Here is a 19,060-nt window from a genome sequence, read left to right as displayed (position 1 = left end):
TTACCATTATCCTCTTTCAGTATATTCTTTTAATATATAAACCAATCATTATTTTTTTTAAATGAGCACAAATGAAAGCATATAAAACACTTGAGTGCATGCACATCTCTTAGCTAATAATAATTTTACTTTCCCTATAAAAAGTGAAATTTCATTTAAAAGTTTCAAATGTAAATTCAAAATTAAAAAATGATAAAAAAGTGAAATAAATATTAAAAAATATCACTAAATAACAACAAATTTTAAAAAAATTATTAATATCTAAATTAATTTTATTATTCATAAAAAATATAAATTAATTCTAAATTATTAGATATTAATTTTAAAATTATTTTATAAATTTCTATTAATAATAGAAATTACTTTAAATACTAATAATTTATAGATAATTAATATAATTGATATAATGATTAATTATTTTTTATTTTTAAAATTAATAATTTAGTTATTATTAAACAACTATTTTAAATATTTTTTAAAGCATAGAACTAGTTACCATCTCAAGCAACTAGGAATATTTAGTGATTATTCCCCATTATGTTATCTTGTAAATTTACTGAAACAATTACAAATTTAAGAATTTCTGCCAAATTCAAATAAAAAAGCACATTATTATAATAAACTGTCACTCTTTCCATATATCAATACTCCAACAATTTTTTTTAATTAAATTAACTCTTTTGGTTGAATTAATAACTAATGTCAATTAGGGCCAATAACATCCCTGGCTACTCTGCTACACCAAAGCTTAAAAATTGTAAAATTAATTATTAATAAGTAACACCATTTTAAATATTCCCTAGTATTTACATATATAATATTACAATGCCTGCAATATGCACATCACACGTTGAACTTTTATGGACATAAGCCAACACATTTTATTTTATTTTATTTTATTTTATTTTTTCTTTCTATATTTTTGTGGAAGTATTCTGGTATGGTACACCATTAATTAAGCAGCAAAAAAGGAAAATTGAAGTTAGAAGAGTTAAATCAGATCTCTGAATTCCATAGACATGCTTTAGGATTGATTCCCAAGAAGCTTGTGTTGAAGATCATAAAATTTTCTATGATGAATGTTTGTGCTTGTGCAGAAACCAGAGGAGAATTTGCATGGATCTTTTTTATTTCTCAGCATAATTCTGGGGATTCAAAAAGAAGAACATTCTTTCAAGTACTCTAGAGGTAACAATCATCTCTTCATTTTTAACAAACACTCATCAATGTCATTCATTACCTGTGTTCAATCACTCAACATTAGGTAATAGTTTCACCATTTTTGTTTTCTTGTTGGAGTTAATGTTTTCACATGTAAGATATTTACTCCCCCAAATGAAACCCATCTTTGTAAGGATTGAAAAAACGACAATATGTGTAGTAATTTGACATGTAGAAAGTTAATTGCGTTAGTTTTTCATGAAAGGACAGTGGTGATGTAATTAGTTGTTGGAGATCTACATTCATATTAAAAAGTGAACTATTTTTATAAAAGTTTACATTTTAGATATTATTATGCAACTTGACATTTCAACTAGGTTAACACCTTAAGTAACAATAATCATCTGTCATCACAAGACAAATGTATTATTAAAAAAATATGAAAAACTAGACCAAAACTCATATATTAACAAAAATAATACATAGACTATATATGTGTTGGGTATGAAGTCAGGACCAATTAGGTTAGGCTGACTAGACACCATGTTTAGTGAGTGGGCTTAATCATTGTGTCTCTTTTATAATCTCTATTTAAAGAGATCATTATACTTGTAATTGGTGTGCAACAAGACATAATGAAAACCTAAAAGTTGCCCGTGTGGATGTAGGTTGCAGTTGGCGACCTAACCACGTTAAATCTTGTATCGTTTATTTCTCTACAATTGATTCGTGATTGTGTGTTGCTTCTGCGTGTGTTTTTCCCATCAATATGTTCGTAAAGAATTCTAAGAACAGACTAAATAGAAGTCTATTATACCAATAAATGCTGATTTCACTTAGACAAAATGGAATCAACCTAGATATGTTAACATAAACGATACATAGATAGACTATATCTATTCATAAGAATTATAAAAACAGATTAAATGGAAGTCTATTATACCAATGAAATGATTGTAACTTTAGTTTTGAAGGGTGGTTTCACTCACACAAAGTGGAATCAACTAGAGATTCTGATCCTTTTGATTATTTCATAAATACCCTAATTTGGAACACATTGCCAAATTAAAGAACTCTTGATTGATTGTCCCTTTTGGTGGAAATTAAAGTTGGTGTAGCCTAGAACACCACCTTTTTGAACATATCTTGATAACACCCTTCACAATTATTTGATAAAAAATCCTAAGAGGGCATCACTTTCTGTCCCAAAAGCCTTTCCATTACATGCTTGTTGCATGCATCCTAGTCTGCTTTGTCAGAAAAGAAAGCAATGCACTGCTCTCATTGCTCTTTGTGCAGAGGTACAAGGCTCTGTCAATGGCTTTCATGCTGCATAAGCAATTTCATTCATTCACGACACAGTGTTTGCATTGTTCAATACTTCAGACAATGTCCAATGACATCAAGAGTATGTGTGTTTCCTTTTCCGAATGTTTTTCTCTGTGGATAACACTGGTCTTAGGGATTAGATTAGATCTACCAGAGAAATAAAGCATTTGTTTGTGCATGCAACATACTTGGAAAACTTGTTTGGACTATATGCAGCTTTTTCTTTTGTTTTTCCAACACCTTTTGCTTTATGGAAAATAATACAAGTAATGGAGCAGTTGCGTAATATATGTCAATTAGTGTTGCATTTTCTCTTGTGATTGAAAGACCATGAAAGATATTATAGAATTTTTCATTGACTCAGAATAAAAAAGACACATACATAGTTTACATATTCTGTGTCTCTGTACAAAAAGTCTGGCTGAGTTTGTCTGAAAAACCTAACAAAAAAACGAGTCTTACATTTTACCAATTACTTGATGTTGGTGAAGGTGGCTTTTGGGAGAATGATTGGGAAAAAATGAATAAATATAATGGAGCTATTTTAGAGATATCTCAACCATTCACTACAAGAAAATCATGAAATAGAAATCAATTTTTAGAGACCAAAATAATTAGTTGCAATAGTAACTAAATTAGAGACCATTTTGGAAACTAAAACAAAAATTGGTTTCTAAATTAGTTTCTATTATTTTCTATTAATGTTAAATAGTTTCTAAATTGGTCTCTAATTAGCAACCAAGGTTTTAGAGACTAAATTTAGAAACTAAATAATTGGTACATAAAACCTTTGTTGCTAATTAGATACCAATTTAGAAACTATTTAACCATAATAGAAAATAATAGAAACTAATTTAGAAACCAATTTTTGTTTTAGTTTCTAAAATGATCTCTAATTTAGTTACTATTGCAACTAATTATTTTGGTTTCTAAAAATTGATTTCTATTTGATGATTTTCTTGTAGTGATTATACAAAGTCAGCCTAAATCTTATCCTTAACTTTTTACATAAATCAAAACACATAAAATAGAGGAGTAAAACCGATAACATTAAAGAATCCTTATAAAACCCCATCACATATCAGAAAAATCACCTAACATTTTCTGACAGATCTCATGCATATCAAAAACTCAAGACACCAATCAAAATACGAAAAACTTACCTGCAGGTTTTGTAATTCACTCATAATCAAACCTTTAGTTAGAACAATGATTATGACATGTTTTTTAGAATTCTCTTGTTTTTTTTAGTTACACAAATATATAATAGGTCTACAGTATTCTTCAAATAACTCATATTTATTCATTATATAAAAAAAAATATATACATAAGGTAAGCTATTCAAACTTGTGTACTTTTGATACATATAAATCCTATCCATTACCAATCTCAAGGAACATTCCTTGGCACATTCATAAGATATACTCGTGATGTGTTTAAAAAATTATAAAATATGCTGAAACATTACAAGCAAAGGGAAACTGAGTGGTGGTTTGAATTCTATAGTTGCAGAAGCATATGGTTTGGTATAATATTCACAATTTGCAACCTCAATTTCATCAATAAATTAAAACTTTGATATATAAAGTGACATAAGAATGAGACTCATCATTGATTGGGCAAGAAAAAGAAATGGCATTTTTTTATCTTGTTGCCTTCAGTTTGGTGAAGGAAAAAAATGGGTAAGCGCACTCATGGCAACATAGTGTTTATTTCCTAGGTGTCAACTAAGAAATTTCTGCTCAAACAACAGTAGCAGAAACATGGTGCCATGGTCAAACAAAATTTGGTTTCTAAATTTTGAGTAAAAATTCTATCATATCAATTTTATTTTAATTTATATATACGTCTAATCTAACTTTAGTTGAAACAGAAATTTTATTTATTTATTTTTCATTTTTAAAAATATTTATGAAAAATAAAATTGACAACGTAACGGATTAATTTTTTAAACATGTTATTCTCATTTGGTTCGACTTATCACTGTAAGAAAATCAATAGATAGAAACTATTTTTAGAGATGAAAAATATTTAGTTACTTTATTGACTAAATTAGAGACTATTTTAATTTTTTTTTTAAATTAGGTTCTATTATTATTAAATAGTTTTTAAATTAATATATAATTAACTACTAAAATTTTAACTACAAATTATTTAAATTTTAAATTTAATTTTTATTTCATAATTTTTTTATAATGTATTTAACATACTGACCTAACCCATCTTGTCATTCCTATGAAAAATAATATCTAAATACACTCTTATATGTGAGTAAAATAAATTTATTAACTTTGATAAAGACTATCTACAATTATACAAAATAACTAATTGATTAATAGTATAATTAATTTCATATATATATATATATATATATTGTTCTTTTTTTTGCTTTAGAAATTATTATAATTTTGTCTTATCCAACTCAATTTGTCTGAGTTGATTACCACACCCTAAGTTTATGGAAATAATATAAGTTTTGATTTTTATACAACATGTCCTATGAAAAGGATATATAGCAAGCATTAAATGTGGCTAGTTCTAGATTAAGGGTTAACTCTAAAAAATTGAAGCTTGAAAAAATATCTAAAAAGTCTAAAAAAAGCAAAAACTTAGTTAGGGTGTTAAAGAAAAATCCTAATGCAATAGAATTTAGCAAGGAAAATAATGAACTTAATTAATAAAAGCTCCAAATAGCACTAAAATACCCTAGGAGCATCTAATGTTTTTTGTTTAGCTTCTTTTGACGAGTTTAGTTATGTTAAATCAATTTTAAGAATTTTAGTTTTTCTTTTCACTTTAGAACAATTCTTTATGATCCTCACACGAGTTTCACAACTAAGATACTCCACAATTTTTTTTAATATGTTTCACAAGAAATTAAAGAAAAATTGTGATTTTGTAAGAATTAGTTCTTAAGTTTGAGAATCCTTGAAGTAATAAACTTTGGTTAGAAATATTCTTAGTACTATAGAATAATCTAAATTCTGAGTTCCCAAAGTGTGTTTCTATAGTCCATATATTCATTGAAGTATGGTGAATTTGGCATAACAAGATGGATAACGACTTGAAGGTTATGTAGAAATCAATCAATAATCTTTCAACTTGTGAAGACAATGATGTACTAAAAGAAACCTTACTTTACCTTTAATGGAAATTCATTTCGTATGAGTCTGATAGAATTGATTTTTGAAAAGGAAAAAAAAGGAGAGAACAAAATTTAAATTTTTAATAATTATTATTAAAAAATAAACTTTAATACTAATCCAACCTTATAAAATTATTTAAATTGACGTTCTCACCTATTTATATATTATAAAAAAGTTATTATCTCTAGTCGATGTAGAATCCCCAACATACTTCTTCACACCGAAACCTACGCACTATATATTATGGATGATCTTATAGTGACCCAATAACCGGTGATCTAATAAACCCAACAAACTCTTACTAGGATAGATTTTAAATGACCGAAACCTGCTAACTTGTGTGTGAGACTATATGGATGATTCGATAAAGTGACATGATAAGTCCAAAAAACTTTTACTAGGGTACACTCTAAAAGCCTCTAATATTTTTTTGATCTGTAAAGAATAAATAAAATAAAATGAGACACTTCAGGAGTGTCTAAACCTTTATACAGAAAGTGGTCAAGGTCAACCTACATAAAATGACTCTGATATTAAGAAGTGAATTTTAAACATAATTCAACCTTGTAAAATTTGTTTATAAAGTAAGATTATCATCCAATTATATATTATGATTTTTTTTATCTCTATGGGGATCTTTAACAGTTATTCTCTAATTTTAAAATTTTAAAAAGTTTTAACTACTAATTATATCTTATAATATAGTTATGAAAACTTTAACTCTTAGATTTATGGTTTTTTTTTTCAAAAACTGAATTAATTTGCAAAGTTTGGTTGGACCAAACATTTTGCTTGCATCATGTGAAGGTGGAAGGTATAAACACACAGTGTGTGCCCAATCCCCACTACAGTTTCGTATCATAATTAAACAAAGTGGTGTCCATCTCACTAAAGCACCAACGTTAAAGACACGAAGAGAGATAGAATGCATGACCATGTTATATCTTCTGTCTGTTTCAAAGCCTAGTTATTTAAATGTATAAATCTTTTGGATATACTTCTCACTAACCTACTTTTTTTAAACAAATATAAATACAAACAAAAAATATGATATTATAAATAATTTAATATTAAAAAATATCTTTTCTTGCACAGATCTTAAATAATAATAATAAAATTTAATTATAAGTTTTAAAAATAAAATAATAAATAAATAAATCAAGAATGCTTTAATAATTTAAGAAACTGATAAATATAAAAAGAGACACAACAATATAATGTATGTTTACGTCAAATATTTCCTAGCAATATTGGAATAAGAAAATACCCCTTATATGATCATGGTGCCTGTACTGTTTGGTCCCTCATGAATATTGTGTGTGGATATCTTAACATTTTTTTACTTGATAAAGGGTAATTATTACATAATTTAGAACTTTCTGATTCAATCACTTTTTATATATAACATTATATATATATATATATATATTAATTAGATAAAAGTATTAATGACATATTAAATGAAGATTGGTTGGATTATTTTTATTAGGGTCTGGTATGAATAATAAATAAACTTAGTATTTATATTTATGAGTATTATCTGAATAAATGAATTTATTTTCTTAAATTATAAAAAAATTATATATCATAGTAAGTCTTTGTTTTCTGTTCTTGTTTTAATAAGCAAAATGATCATCATTTAATAATTTTAGTAAGTGAAGTGCTGTTTCTAATTTTAATAGAATTGAATTGGCTGGTATTTCAAAATTTTAGAAATTAATGTAATGCAATAATTATGAGTTTAATGACAATTCATTCAATCAATGAAAAACCACAATTGATACTTACCATAATTTGGAATGCAATTTACTTCAAAAAAAAAAAAAATTAAAATAAAAAAAATATTAATAAGTGAATTTTAAGTTTAATTCAAATTCTGATTCAATAACGATTCATCTTATAATACTAACAAACTCTCTTCAAGATCAATTCTGATACCATATTAAGAAATGCATCATAAGTCTAACTCAATTTTACGAGATCAATTTGTATCCATTTATACTATGAGATGTTCTTATTTTTAGTCGATATTAGACATCCAGTGTGAAAATTTAGATACCACAAAAAGTAGGCACACCATTTAGGAATCTTTCTTTCTTTTTGTTTAATATAAGATTGTGATGATTGAGACATGCATGTTTACACGGAATATAATATATGCTTTCATGCATTGCCATTTCTCTAACATTCCTTGAATATGTATACTTGTTCAAGTGATGTAATTGTAGCAAATATAAAGAAAAAAAGGTAGGCCAAACATTGATTGGATTCAGGATAAAAACTAAAGAAGAATAAAATGTTCTTTCACGTATGTTTTACCCGATTTGAAAAATATGTTTTGTTAAGAACATATTTAACTAAAATTTTGCATTTCACAAATCCTTTTAAATTTACATTCCTCATAAAAGCTAAATCAGATCAAAATGAAAATGAATATGAAAATTCTTTCTAAGCAAATGCTGTCTTATATATTTAGCAAATAAGTTAAATCTATTATCCATCATCTCTTCATTGTTTCCATGCCTACATATATATAAGATTTATTTGGCCATCAAAATCGAAAACTCATTCTGAACAATTCTGCATTAGTAGTTAGAATACTTGAAAAATAAAAGTATACTATTCTGTGGAAGATGACAAAAATAGATTCCAAAGAGATTACTATGGTTAATTCTAAGTCATTTCCCACGTGGAATAGACACCATCATAGGTTGTTACATGTTATAACATAAAATATTTCACACTATTTCATTGTTTGGTTACGTGGATTAGGAAGAGTGGGTTTGGACGTGTTGAAGCATGCAGCAGTCACGTGTCAGAGAAGAGAAGAGTGTGTGTTTGGAAGAATCCACCTGATTATAAGCACGATTGGTTCAAACCCTTTAAAGCAATCATAACGCCATATTCTCAAAACTGAAAAAACTTTAACTTTTTCTTATCTGCTGTGTACATGACGGTTAAAAAAACCAGCTACATGGAACAAATCAACAAAGAAGTAACGTTTTGATGTGGCATGCGTTTTGGTGTGGCATGCTAGGTGTAGCTGCAAAGTGAAAAGCCTAGTGTCCCATTACAAGGAGCTAAAGACAACAATGATCCATCTCCATCTGCTATATATATATGTATAAATATGTGTGATACAATCTCCAAAGGAGTTTAAAGCTGTGTGGTGGTGGGGGTTTGAGCTGAGTGCACAGTGATTTGTGACTGAGTGCCAAAACATGATCATGAGGAAGCACAACGCACTTTGGTTTGTGGTGCTCTTGTTGCTCTCTTAGGCTCTTTTGGTGAAGTTCAGAGAGCAGGTTTGGTTGGTTGGTGCATTATTTGGTGTATCTCTTTCTCATGGCGGGTGCACAGAGACAGCAGAGGCTCAGTAGGTCATGCATTCTTCTCATAGGTAAGCACTTTTTTTGTGTGTCTGCTTTGGTGTTTTCAACCATCTTATTGCACTTGAATTTGCTTAAGATGATTAAGTATGGTAGTTGCTGTTGAGAATCATGCTTGGATGAGAAGAGGGGAGTATCCTAATTCCACTAATGACTTTGTCTCTTGTTCTAAATAAATGTGTCTTATTTACCATCTTTTGAGAATAACTTCCTGAGATGGACCTTAATACTTAAAGGGATTGGTTTGTGATTCTTGTCTTGGGATACTATATTCTCCCATAAAAGGGTATGTGAAAAGGGAAAACGTCCCTTGAAAACTTAGAAGCATAGGAAAGGAGTTGTGTTCTAGCATCTTATAAAATATCAGAAAGAAGACAGAGTCAAGAATCCAGCAAATATTATAACTCTTGTGTTCTTGCCCTTTCTGACCTTCTATCAGACCATTTTTGTTTGGGATTAAAATTTAACTTTGACATGTTTGTTGGTGCACTTTGACAGCCATTGCAGGAATAGAGAGGTTTGCATTCAAGGGGGTGGCATCCAATCTTGTGACATATCTAACTGATGTTGTGAACTTGAGCAACTCATCTGCAGCAAAGATGGTTAACAGTTGGGTAGGCTTTACTTCCATAATGCCATTGCTGGTGGCACCCATTGCAGACGCATATTGGCACAAATATTCCACCATAATGGTCTCATCTTTCCTGTACTTTGTGGTGAGTCACCCTCCACAAATTTGCTTCACCCTTTCACATTTTTATGCATTTGTTAAATTAGTAGGAGGACAAACCTTAAATGCAATTATCTAGGTGCTTTTATGTTTGTTTTATAATTACAGTTAAACTTTCACTTTAAAAGTTTGCATAATAAAGGTTTTGAATTAAAGAACAACACAAGTCACTGAGGTGCAATTTTAATTCTGAGTAGAGAACAGTGTGCATATTATTTTGTCCTTAGTTTTTTATTCTTTTGCCTCCTAACTTTATTGGCCACTTCGGAATTTAAATATGAAACATGTATGTGGCTGGTAATTTAGAGGACCTACTTTGTGTAACATGTGATTTGGATATCCATTGAGTATGTAAATTGGATTCTGAGTCACTAGCACTCTTGTCACACAAGGATATTTGAGACTAATGACTTCAGTGTTTTGTGGACCAATTAGAGAGTTCATTAGCCTGAGAAAAGTTATCAGTGTTTTGGACCCTTCTCAAGTAATAAACATTTCACCCTATGTGAACCTTAGTGCCACACCTTTTGCTACCTTTGAAATCTGATTCTCTACACCCCACCAAAATATCTTTTCAAACTTTGATTAAAAAAGAAAACTGATGTAGAACAAAATTCACACCTGACATAAATTATCAAACACTAAAAATGTCTGATGGAAAATTCCAAGCCTTAGCTTGAACAAAATTGTATATCTCTGCAAGCTACAGCATACAATCTTAAGTACTGAATTTGATATGTTTAGCCACATGTGGTTGATAAATGTCCATTTATAGTAATTCAAAACAATGGTATACGTGCAGAATCTTGTTTTGTGTGCATCCACTGTTGGGAAATAAATATAATATTCATGTTACCTTCACTGTAGTAACTCAAAGTTGATACAGTATGTTCTTATTTAGAAGGTTATCATTTTTATGTCCTCTATTGACTTATGAGGACATCTCCATAATTAAAATAATTATTCATTTTTGGACTACCTTCATTTCTGTTCTAATAGGAATCAATGACATGCAACTTCATGGAAGTAACTAAGTGAAGTTGTCACCAAATTTCCACTACACAATTAACACAAGGCAACGATAATTATATTATTATAACTGATTTTTGTCTTACTTTAGCTTTAGAGAAAAGCATACCACTACTCCTTTTTTAAGTTATTAAATTAAGAATTTTAGCACCACTAGCTAAAAGGAGATCATTATTGAAAAAAATCCTCGGTAAAATAACTTAAAAGTTATTTACCAATTATAGTGCCATGGAGAATTGATTTGATGTCTTGAATTCATATCAGTAGGGTAATTTATTCATCAGAAAGCATAAGTAAGACCAGAGTAAACAGTGAATTTTGAAGGGCTTGACAATTTTTCATATTATTAGTGTGTTGTTTGGTTTTGTTATATTATTATATACATGTATAGTGAAATAGGAAGCATTTTGTGGATGCTTCTGCTAGTAAATTTGAATTTTCAATGTTTGCTTCTTTATGTTAATTATATTTTGGTTTGTGTTGTCTTCTTAGGGACTTTTAGCATTGACAACAACAGCATTAGCAAGGTCATGGCATCACAGAAACAGGACAATGTCTTCTTCATTTCTCTCTCTGTCTCTCTACTTAATTTCATTAGGCCAAGGTGGATATAACCCATCTCTGCAAGCCTTTGGAGCAGATCAACTTGGTGATGAGGAAGAATTGCCTTGTAGCAAAGATGATAAAAGTTACAACAAAAAGACTCTATTCTTCCAGTGGTGGTATTTTGGTATTTGCACTGGAAGCCTTTTGGGTGTTACAATCATGTCCTACATCCAAGACACCTTTGGATGGGTGCTAGGATTTGCCATCCCTGCTATTTCAATGATTATGTCCATTTTGATTTTCTCTGGTGGAAGCCCTATATATCTATATAAACATCATGATGTCGTCCTTCAAGCTAAGAAGCCCCTCATGAGCATTTTTCAAACCATAAAAGCTTCTGCATTGAGATGTTTCCATTGTGGAATTACCCTACCAAATGACAAGTCTGAAGTGGTGGAGCTAGAGTAAGTTCCACTTTCACAGAAAGTCACATTTAGACTTAATTGCACTGTTAGTTCCTTGTTATCACTGAAATTCAATTTGATCTACCTATTTCATGATGCAAATTTGGTCATCTACTGTTTTAGTGGTACTATTTTGGTTCATCCTTTAACTTTTTTAATGGTACAATTTTGGTTGATCCAATATTTTATAGAAATGTAGACGTGGCAATGCACATTTATACTAAATATTAGACATTAATTGATGAATTAAAATTGCAGAACTAAAGGACAAAAATTGAATTTCATTAATAATAGGAGTAGCAGAAGTACAATCAAGCTTTACATTTACTACTGTGGCATACTCAATGTGCTTACACATGAATACTTATTTTTCTTGTGTTAGGCTTCAAGAGAAACCCCTTTGTCCTGAAAACTTGGAAAGCCTTAAGGATTTGAATAATGGTCCTCAAAGTGGCATGTATTTGCTCAAAAATGCCAAGGTTATGGTGAGGCTTTTGCCCATATGGACAATGCTGCTCATGTTTGCAGTGATTTTCCAGCAGCCTGCAACATTTTTCACAAAACAAGGCATGACAATGAAGAGGAACATTGGTGCAGATTTCAAGATCCCACCAGCCACACTCCAAAGTGCTATAACATTGTCCATAATATTACTGATGCCATTGTACGACAAAATATTCATACCAATGACTCAGGTGATTACTAGGCAGGACAAGGGTATAAGTGTGTTGCAAAGGATGGGAATTGGAATGGTTCTCTCAATCATAGCCATGATTATTGCAGCTGTAGTTGAGACGAAAAGGCTTGAGATTGGAAGGCAAATGAGAAGTGCAGGATTACATTCAGAGACAGTGCCTCTAAGCATTTTCTGGCTGCTACCACAGTACATTCTTCTTGGCATCTCAGACATTTTCACTGTTGTTGGCATGCAAGAGTTCTTTTATGGTGAAGTTCCCAGGACAATGAGAACAATGGGAATTGCCTTGTACACCAGTGTTTTTGGGGTTGGAAGCTTTGTGAGTGCACTGTTGATTACAACAGTAGAAGTGTATACAAGTTCAAAGGGAATACCAAGCTGGTTCTGTGATGACATGGTTGAAGCACGCTTGGACAGTTACTATTGGCTTCTAGCATGGTTAAGTGCAGTGAGTCTTCTATTGTATCTACTCTTGTGTAAATATTACCATAGGAAGAGTGATTCAGATAGTGAATATTGAGGGGGTCTTTTTTCCTTCCTCTTTACTTTTCAGGTCTTATCTTCCTTTTCAGCTATAGTTTGTTGAACTACTTCACCTCATATTGAATAACAGTAATGTTATGATCCCTGTGTGTTTTCTGTTACCAAGAGTGAAAAAGATAAAAAAAATTTGCTGAACTTTTGAAGTTTTGAATGTGAAAAGTAGAAACTCTCCTTACAAAATCCCCAATCAAACTCTTCGATTTTCAGGTCACTCAGTCCTTTGTTTCGGTTTGTCGTCCTCTCGTATGGTTAAGATATCTGCTAATACACTTTGACGCTCAAGTCAGATACAATTATATTCGGATTACAAGTTCAAAACTAAAATAGTAATTACCTTTTACCTTGATTTTTTTTATGCAAAAGGATTAACGAAATTCCAATATTCGTCTAATTATAATTTTAATGTGTAATCTGGTTTTACTTCCTAATTACCTGGATTGATCATGTTCTACATGATCAAGAAGTCCAACACCCAAGATAAATAGTACAAAAACTATTGACCATGAACATAAACCATGGATGTGTATTATAACTTGATGCAATGCCAAATTATGATATTTACATGCATGTTCTTATTTTGACAAACTCAAGTGAAGTCATTGATAACTATGATGGTTTGTCGCATCAATAATTATTGACATAGTAAATGCAACAACTTCATCATTAGATGTGGATCAACTTATCAAAAGTTTTGCACTTCATAATACTTTCACCATTTTATCTTTTTCATCATTTAAAGTTTTTCACATAAATTAAAAAAATGTTTCATTTTTTACAAATTTGGACTACATTATTCATATTTCTTATTCATAATTTTCTAGACCATTTACAACTACTTCATTTATATTCTTATTGAATAATCTTCGGTAATTCTTTCACTAGAAAATAACATTAGTATTAAACTAAAAGTTTCTTAACAAAGTAAAAAAAAAAATACAGTCTCTCAATTACTTAACTACATAAAATAATATAATTAAAAAAATGAAATTCTAAAACAAAGCTTTGAAACATAAAAAAGTAAAAACAATTAAAGTTTTAAAAGAGAGGAAACCTAACTGATTCATTCAATTGCCAATTTTTTACTGACACTTATTTTTTAATTTTGTGAGAGTTAACTCATTCATAACTACAATTACATAATTGATATCATGACACCTTTAATAACAAAAATAAAAAATATATTGATATTTTAATTATATTTTTTAAAAAAATATGTCATAAAAGATTTTATATGAAAAAAAAAACCTATTTTAGTGTATTTTTTTTTCTTACTTTAGAAGAGTCTCCAATTATTACTATCAACAAATTACAAATTACCATAGATTTTTTAAGTACAATAACTATGTGAAGTTAAAATTTAAGATCCATGTAAACTCTACCAAACCTCTCCATTACTGTATTAGATTTCATGCAAGATTGAAACAACTATAGTGTGTGGATATGTTTTGAAAGTAAAATAATAATAATAATAATAATAATATATTATTATTATTATTATAAAAATGGTAAGTGGGTGGGAGGACATGTACCCCACAATGTCCTAATGTGGATTGTCCAATGTCCATAATGGCCAAAGTTAGGATTCTCTTTATTGGTCAATGTTCCTAAAGATTTGCATATAATATAAACTATTCATTCAAAGGAAGGTTCCTTAAGTACACATGTCCTCTGATCAAGGATGTTTGACCATGTTCTTTTGTTGTGGATTCCTTCAAAGCTTCCACAATTAATTATTTAAAGCCTTTAAATTTTGGATTCTATCACTTTTCTTATTACTCTCTTAATATTAAATATTAAAGTAAATGCATATTTTGTGTTTATCTTTAATAGAAAAATATTCATACTTTCTCTATTTCACAAATAAATAAATATTTCTTTTAAAAAATCATAAATAAAAACTAATTTTAAAAATTACTGTATTAATTAAAATAAAATTAATTTAGGATTTTAGGGTTTCATAGGGTTTAAGGTTTAGGATTTGTTGAACCACTATTTATTAAATCTTTATTGTTGATAAAAAATTATATTAATTTTTTTTTATCAGCAATGAATTAATGAAATTAATGGGACTGGAGTATTCCAACCTTTTAGATAAAAAAAATTATTAGTATCTAAAATAATTTTTATTATTTATAAAAATTATAAATTATTAATTACTTTAGATTTTAGCTAAAAGATAGAATTAACAATTACACTATTTAGTTGACAGCAAAATACATTTATACAAAGATAAACAAAATTTAAACACTTAATATTACACAAAATTTTAAAACTTGCTTCATTAAAGGTAATGAAATGTGTGAGTTAGTTACTTAGAAACTAATCACTTAAGCCTAAAAGAAATGAAGAATCTACAAATGTAACATGCATTTGATGAAAGTAACAAATATTTTATAATTTTTGAAACGTGAGAGTTAAAAAGGAACGGTTTATATGTGAACATTGAATAACTTGTTTGAGTGGTTTTTGGTGTCTGATGAAGCATGGGTTTGAAGAGAGTGAGATGTTTTGTTTTTGGTTTGGTAGGTTTATTGATTATAGCAACAAAGGGAGAAGATGATGACAGTGATGATGTTGTGTACAGAGGGAAAGAATACTCAGCAATTTACAACTTTGGGGACTCAAATTCAGACACAGGAACATTTTCTGCAGCATTTGCATTGGTTTTTCCTCCCAATGGTGAAAACTTTCCACAAAAACTCCCCACAAGAAACTGTGATGGCCGACTCATCATTGATTTCATCTGTAAGCACAAACCAAATTTTCTGTTTTATCTTTTTCCAAAACAATATTTATCAGTTAAAAATGAGCGTGGAAAATCGAGTCCTCTTCAAGATATAATATTGAGAATTTTTATTGAATTGGAATAAGATCGACAGCAAATCACAAAATTTTGATGATCTTCTCTATATAATGAATAGGTATAAAACAGTTTGGAAACTGTTGTGACGTAAATTTAGTAAGATAGTATCGATCGTTATAGTAAATTATCGCATTCGAAGTATTGTATGTTTTGGAGGTCGGTGTTCTGTCACGATTTTGTTTTTAAAAGACACTTCAATAGATTAGAGGAGAAAACTGTATATAAATTGTCATTGGTTTCGACTCTTGAGCGATGTGAAACTATATTGACGATATCGAAATAAAAACTTCAAAATATTTTTAGGTTTTGGCATTCTAATTAGATTCATGGTGTGTCATAGTTTCACAAATTTTCTGGTGATGATTAATTTGATAAGAAAGGTTGGTTTCTCCATTTATCTCTTCATTCATGTTCTTTTATAATGTGTGCATATTTAGGTGAAGAGTTGAAGATGCCATACTTGAGTGCATATTTGGACTCCATTGGGTCAAATTTCAGTTATGGTGCAAACTTTGCAGCGGGTGGTTCATCCATAAAACAGACGGGCTTTAGCTCAATTACTTTTGGGCTTCAAATTTCTCAATTCATGCAGTTCAAGTCCAGGACAATGGCCCTCTACAATCAAACCTCTCACACCAGTTAGTAATCCTCCCTCTATTGGACTTTTCTTTTTGCAACTCCATAATTTCTTCTGACATCCCTTAGGTCAGGCAAAAAAGTTCATTTAACTCTTAGAAAATATATTTTTGTCTGAATCCGGAAGATATTTCTAGATTGGAAATAGATTTTGGATTATACAATTAATTTTTTTAAGAAACATAATTTAGATTATAGAATCCAAAAGATATGTATGAAAATATCTTTCAAATTCTATAATCGAAATGTAATTATTTAAAAAAAAATACATAACGGATTATAAAATTTGAAAGGTATTTTCAGATTTAGGAATACTTTTTAATTCTAAAATTCTTGATGTATTTTTTTAAGAAACATATTTCAAATTCTATAATCTGAAATGTAATTTAGAAAAAAATATTACAGATTCTACAATATAGAATGTATTTCTTTAAAGAAATGAGTTGGAGATTATAGAATCTGAAAAGTATTTTTATAATAAAAAAAATACACTAATAAAATAAAGTGTAATTTTGGTATTTTAAGAAGTAGGAGTGTTGGAAGAAACTAGGGAGGTGCAGTTAGTAATCCTTCCTCTCTTTATACAAATCTAAAAAGTGTATCTAAGTTAGTCCACATTGATTTTAGTTTTTGATTTTGTAAGAAGAAAACCATCCATTTTTTAATCATATTGGTGCATGTATATGATGTATTTTGTATAATAGGAGTAGATGCACCTTTCAAAAGTAGGTTACCCAAGTCCATGAACTTCTCCAATGCCCTATACACCATAGATATTGGTCAGAATGATCTAAGCTTTGGTTTCATGAGCTCAGATATAAATTCAATCAGATCAGCAATCCCAGATATACTGAGCCAATTCTCTCTTGGATTGCAGGTAATGTGTTATTGCACAAAATTCATTGCCTGAATGAAGATTCTTGATTCAACATTGTCACACCTAACTTAACAATTCTAGCTTCTCTTTTTGCTGAAACAAAATACACAATTTGATCCAACTCTTGTGCTGGTTTTGCTTCAGCAACTTTTCAATGAAGGTGCCAGGTACTTCTGGATACATAACACAGGCCCAATTGGGTGTTTGCCACGAATGAACTTGATGAACAAGCTCAGACCTGAAGAGTTGGATTCTGCTGGATGTAGAAAAAATGAGAATGAGATTGCTCAGGAGTTTAACAAGCAACTTAAGGACACTGTGTTTGAGCTAAGGACAAAGTTAGCCAATGCCATCTTCACCTATGTTGATGTCTACTCAGCCAAATATGAACTGATAAAAAATGCAAGGAACCAAGGTGAAGATTTCAGTGAGAATTAGTTTGAAATGTTTGGTTTTGGATTTCCTCTAAAATTTGATCTGCTTGTTTTTCTTATTCAAATTGGTGTCTTGATATTTAGTTTGCCTAAATTCAATTTAGTTTTGATTTTAGCTTGTTTGGTTTATGGTTATGGAGATTATTGTTAGAGTATAGTTTAGTAGGCTTTAAAGTTTTTTAGTTGATTTTTGTTAACAAACTGTTTTTTATAAGTTCCATAAGGGTTGGTTCATCTATGAATGGTTTCATATTTATTTATTCATTATTTGTTAAGAAGTGAGTTTTAAGTCTAACTCAATCTCATAAAACCGACTCAATGAGGTGAGGTTTGCACCCACTTATATACTATGAAAGACTATAATCTCTAGTCGATGTGGGATCTCCAACACACACCCATCACGTCGATGCTACCAACTCGTGCGTGGAGATATATGATATGGGTGGTCCGATAGCGGGTGACTTAGTTTGCACCCACTTATGTACTATGAAAGACTCTAATCTTTAGTTGATGTGAGATCTCCAACATTATTTTTGATAAAAAAAGACTAAGTTTGAAATGAGTAAAGTTTTTGTAGTAAATAATGTGTAGCAAAGAGTGTGTATTAACCTTGTAGCTTTGAATTGTGTGGTTGTATGAGGCAGGTTTTGTTAATCCAAAGAAGTTCTGCTGTGGAACAAGCAGTGGAATCCATGTTGACTGTTGAAAAAAGAAGATGAAAAATGGAAGAGAAGAATACTACAAATGTAAGCATCCATCAAAGTACATTAGTTGGGATGGTGTGCACTACTCTCAAGCAGCAAATCGATGGCTTTCCACTCTCATTTTGAATGCTTCTTTCTCTCATCCACCACTTTCTATAGGGATGCTTGCTTCTAAAGCTCAAAAACAGAACTAAACAATGATTTGGAAGAGTTTTGATTAGTTGATAATCTAACATTGAATTGTTCTACGGTTAAAAATATTTGGATTAGTGTCTTAACTTTTGGTATACAAGAGATTTATTAAAAAAAGGTAGGAATTTATGTTGATTTGTGTATTGTTTATGTTTATCATTTATGATTTTCAGTTTTAGGTGTTATGGTCACTCGGATTTTTAAGATTGATTATGGTTGACTTTATATAAAAGTTGAGGTATTCATAAAATAACCAAATTTAATTTATTCGTTTCTTACTTAAAAAAAATAAAATAAAATAAAATAATTTACTAAAATA

At 29.7% G+C, this 19,060-nt stretch overlaps 2 protein-coding genes across 2 annotated transcripts; both read left to right on the top strand.

Moving 5' to 3' along the window:
* The first annotated feature begins 980 nt into the window (after positions 1–980).
* On the top strand, positions 981–13,118 carry LOC137836835 (Major facilitator superfamily protein). Its single transcript, XM_068645593.2, has 5 exons — positions 981–1,188; positions 8,410–9,037; positions 9,525–9,742; positions 11,278–11,795; positions 12,178–13,118. Exons 2-5 carry the CDS (start codon positions 8,983–8,985, stop codon positions 13,010–13,012), a joined length of 1,626 nt encoding a protein of 541 aa, XP_068501694.2. The 5' UTR covers positions 981–1,188; positions 8,410–8,982; the 3' UTR covers positions 13,013–13,118.
* A 2,400-nt stretch (positions 13,119–15,518) lies between these two features.
* LOC137836597 (GDSL esterase/lipase At3g27950) lies at positions 15,519–18,752 on the top strand. Its single transcript, XM_090301526.1, is given in 6 exon segments — positions 15,519–15,780; positions 16,336–16,536; positions 16,604–16,608; positions 17,181–17,411; positions 17,556–17,826; positions 18,490–18,752. Coding segments are annotated over 6 exon segments (1,224 nt in total). The 3' UTR covers positions 18,744–18,752.
* Positions 18,753–19,060: the final 308 nt, after the last annotated feature.

The sequence above is a fragment of the Phaseolus vulgaris genome, chromosome 4 (genome assembly GCF_051622355.1).
Source record: "Phaseolus vulgaris cultivar YP4 chromosome 4, ASM5162235v1, whole genome shotgun sequence".
In the NCBI taxonomy this organism is placed as follows: Eukaryota; Viridiplantae; Streptophyta; class Magnoliopsida; order Fabales; family Fabaceae; genus Phaseolus; species Phaseolus vulgaris.
The sequence above is the reverse complement of the archived record's forward strand: the minus strand, read 5'-3'. Positions and strand labels throughout refer to the sequence as shown.

Bases quoted from the DNA above. Each gene is read 5' to 3' on its own strand.
- LOC137836835 (XM_068645593.2), top strand. From the start codon at position 8,983: ATGGCGGGTGCACAGAGACAGCAGAGGCTCAGTAGGTCATGCATTCTT. The intron at 9,038-9,524 runs GTAAGCACTTTT...GCACTTTGACAG, and splicing joins GTCATGCATTCTTCTCATAG to CCATTGCAGGAATAGAGAGG. The intron at 11,796-12,177 runs GTAAGTTCCACT...TTCTTGTGTTAG, and splicing joins TCTGAAGTGGTGGAGCTAGA to GCTTCAAGAGAAACCCCTTT.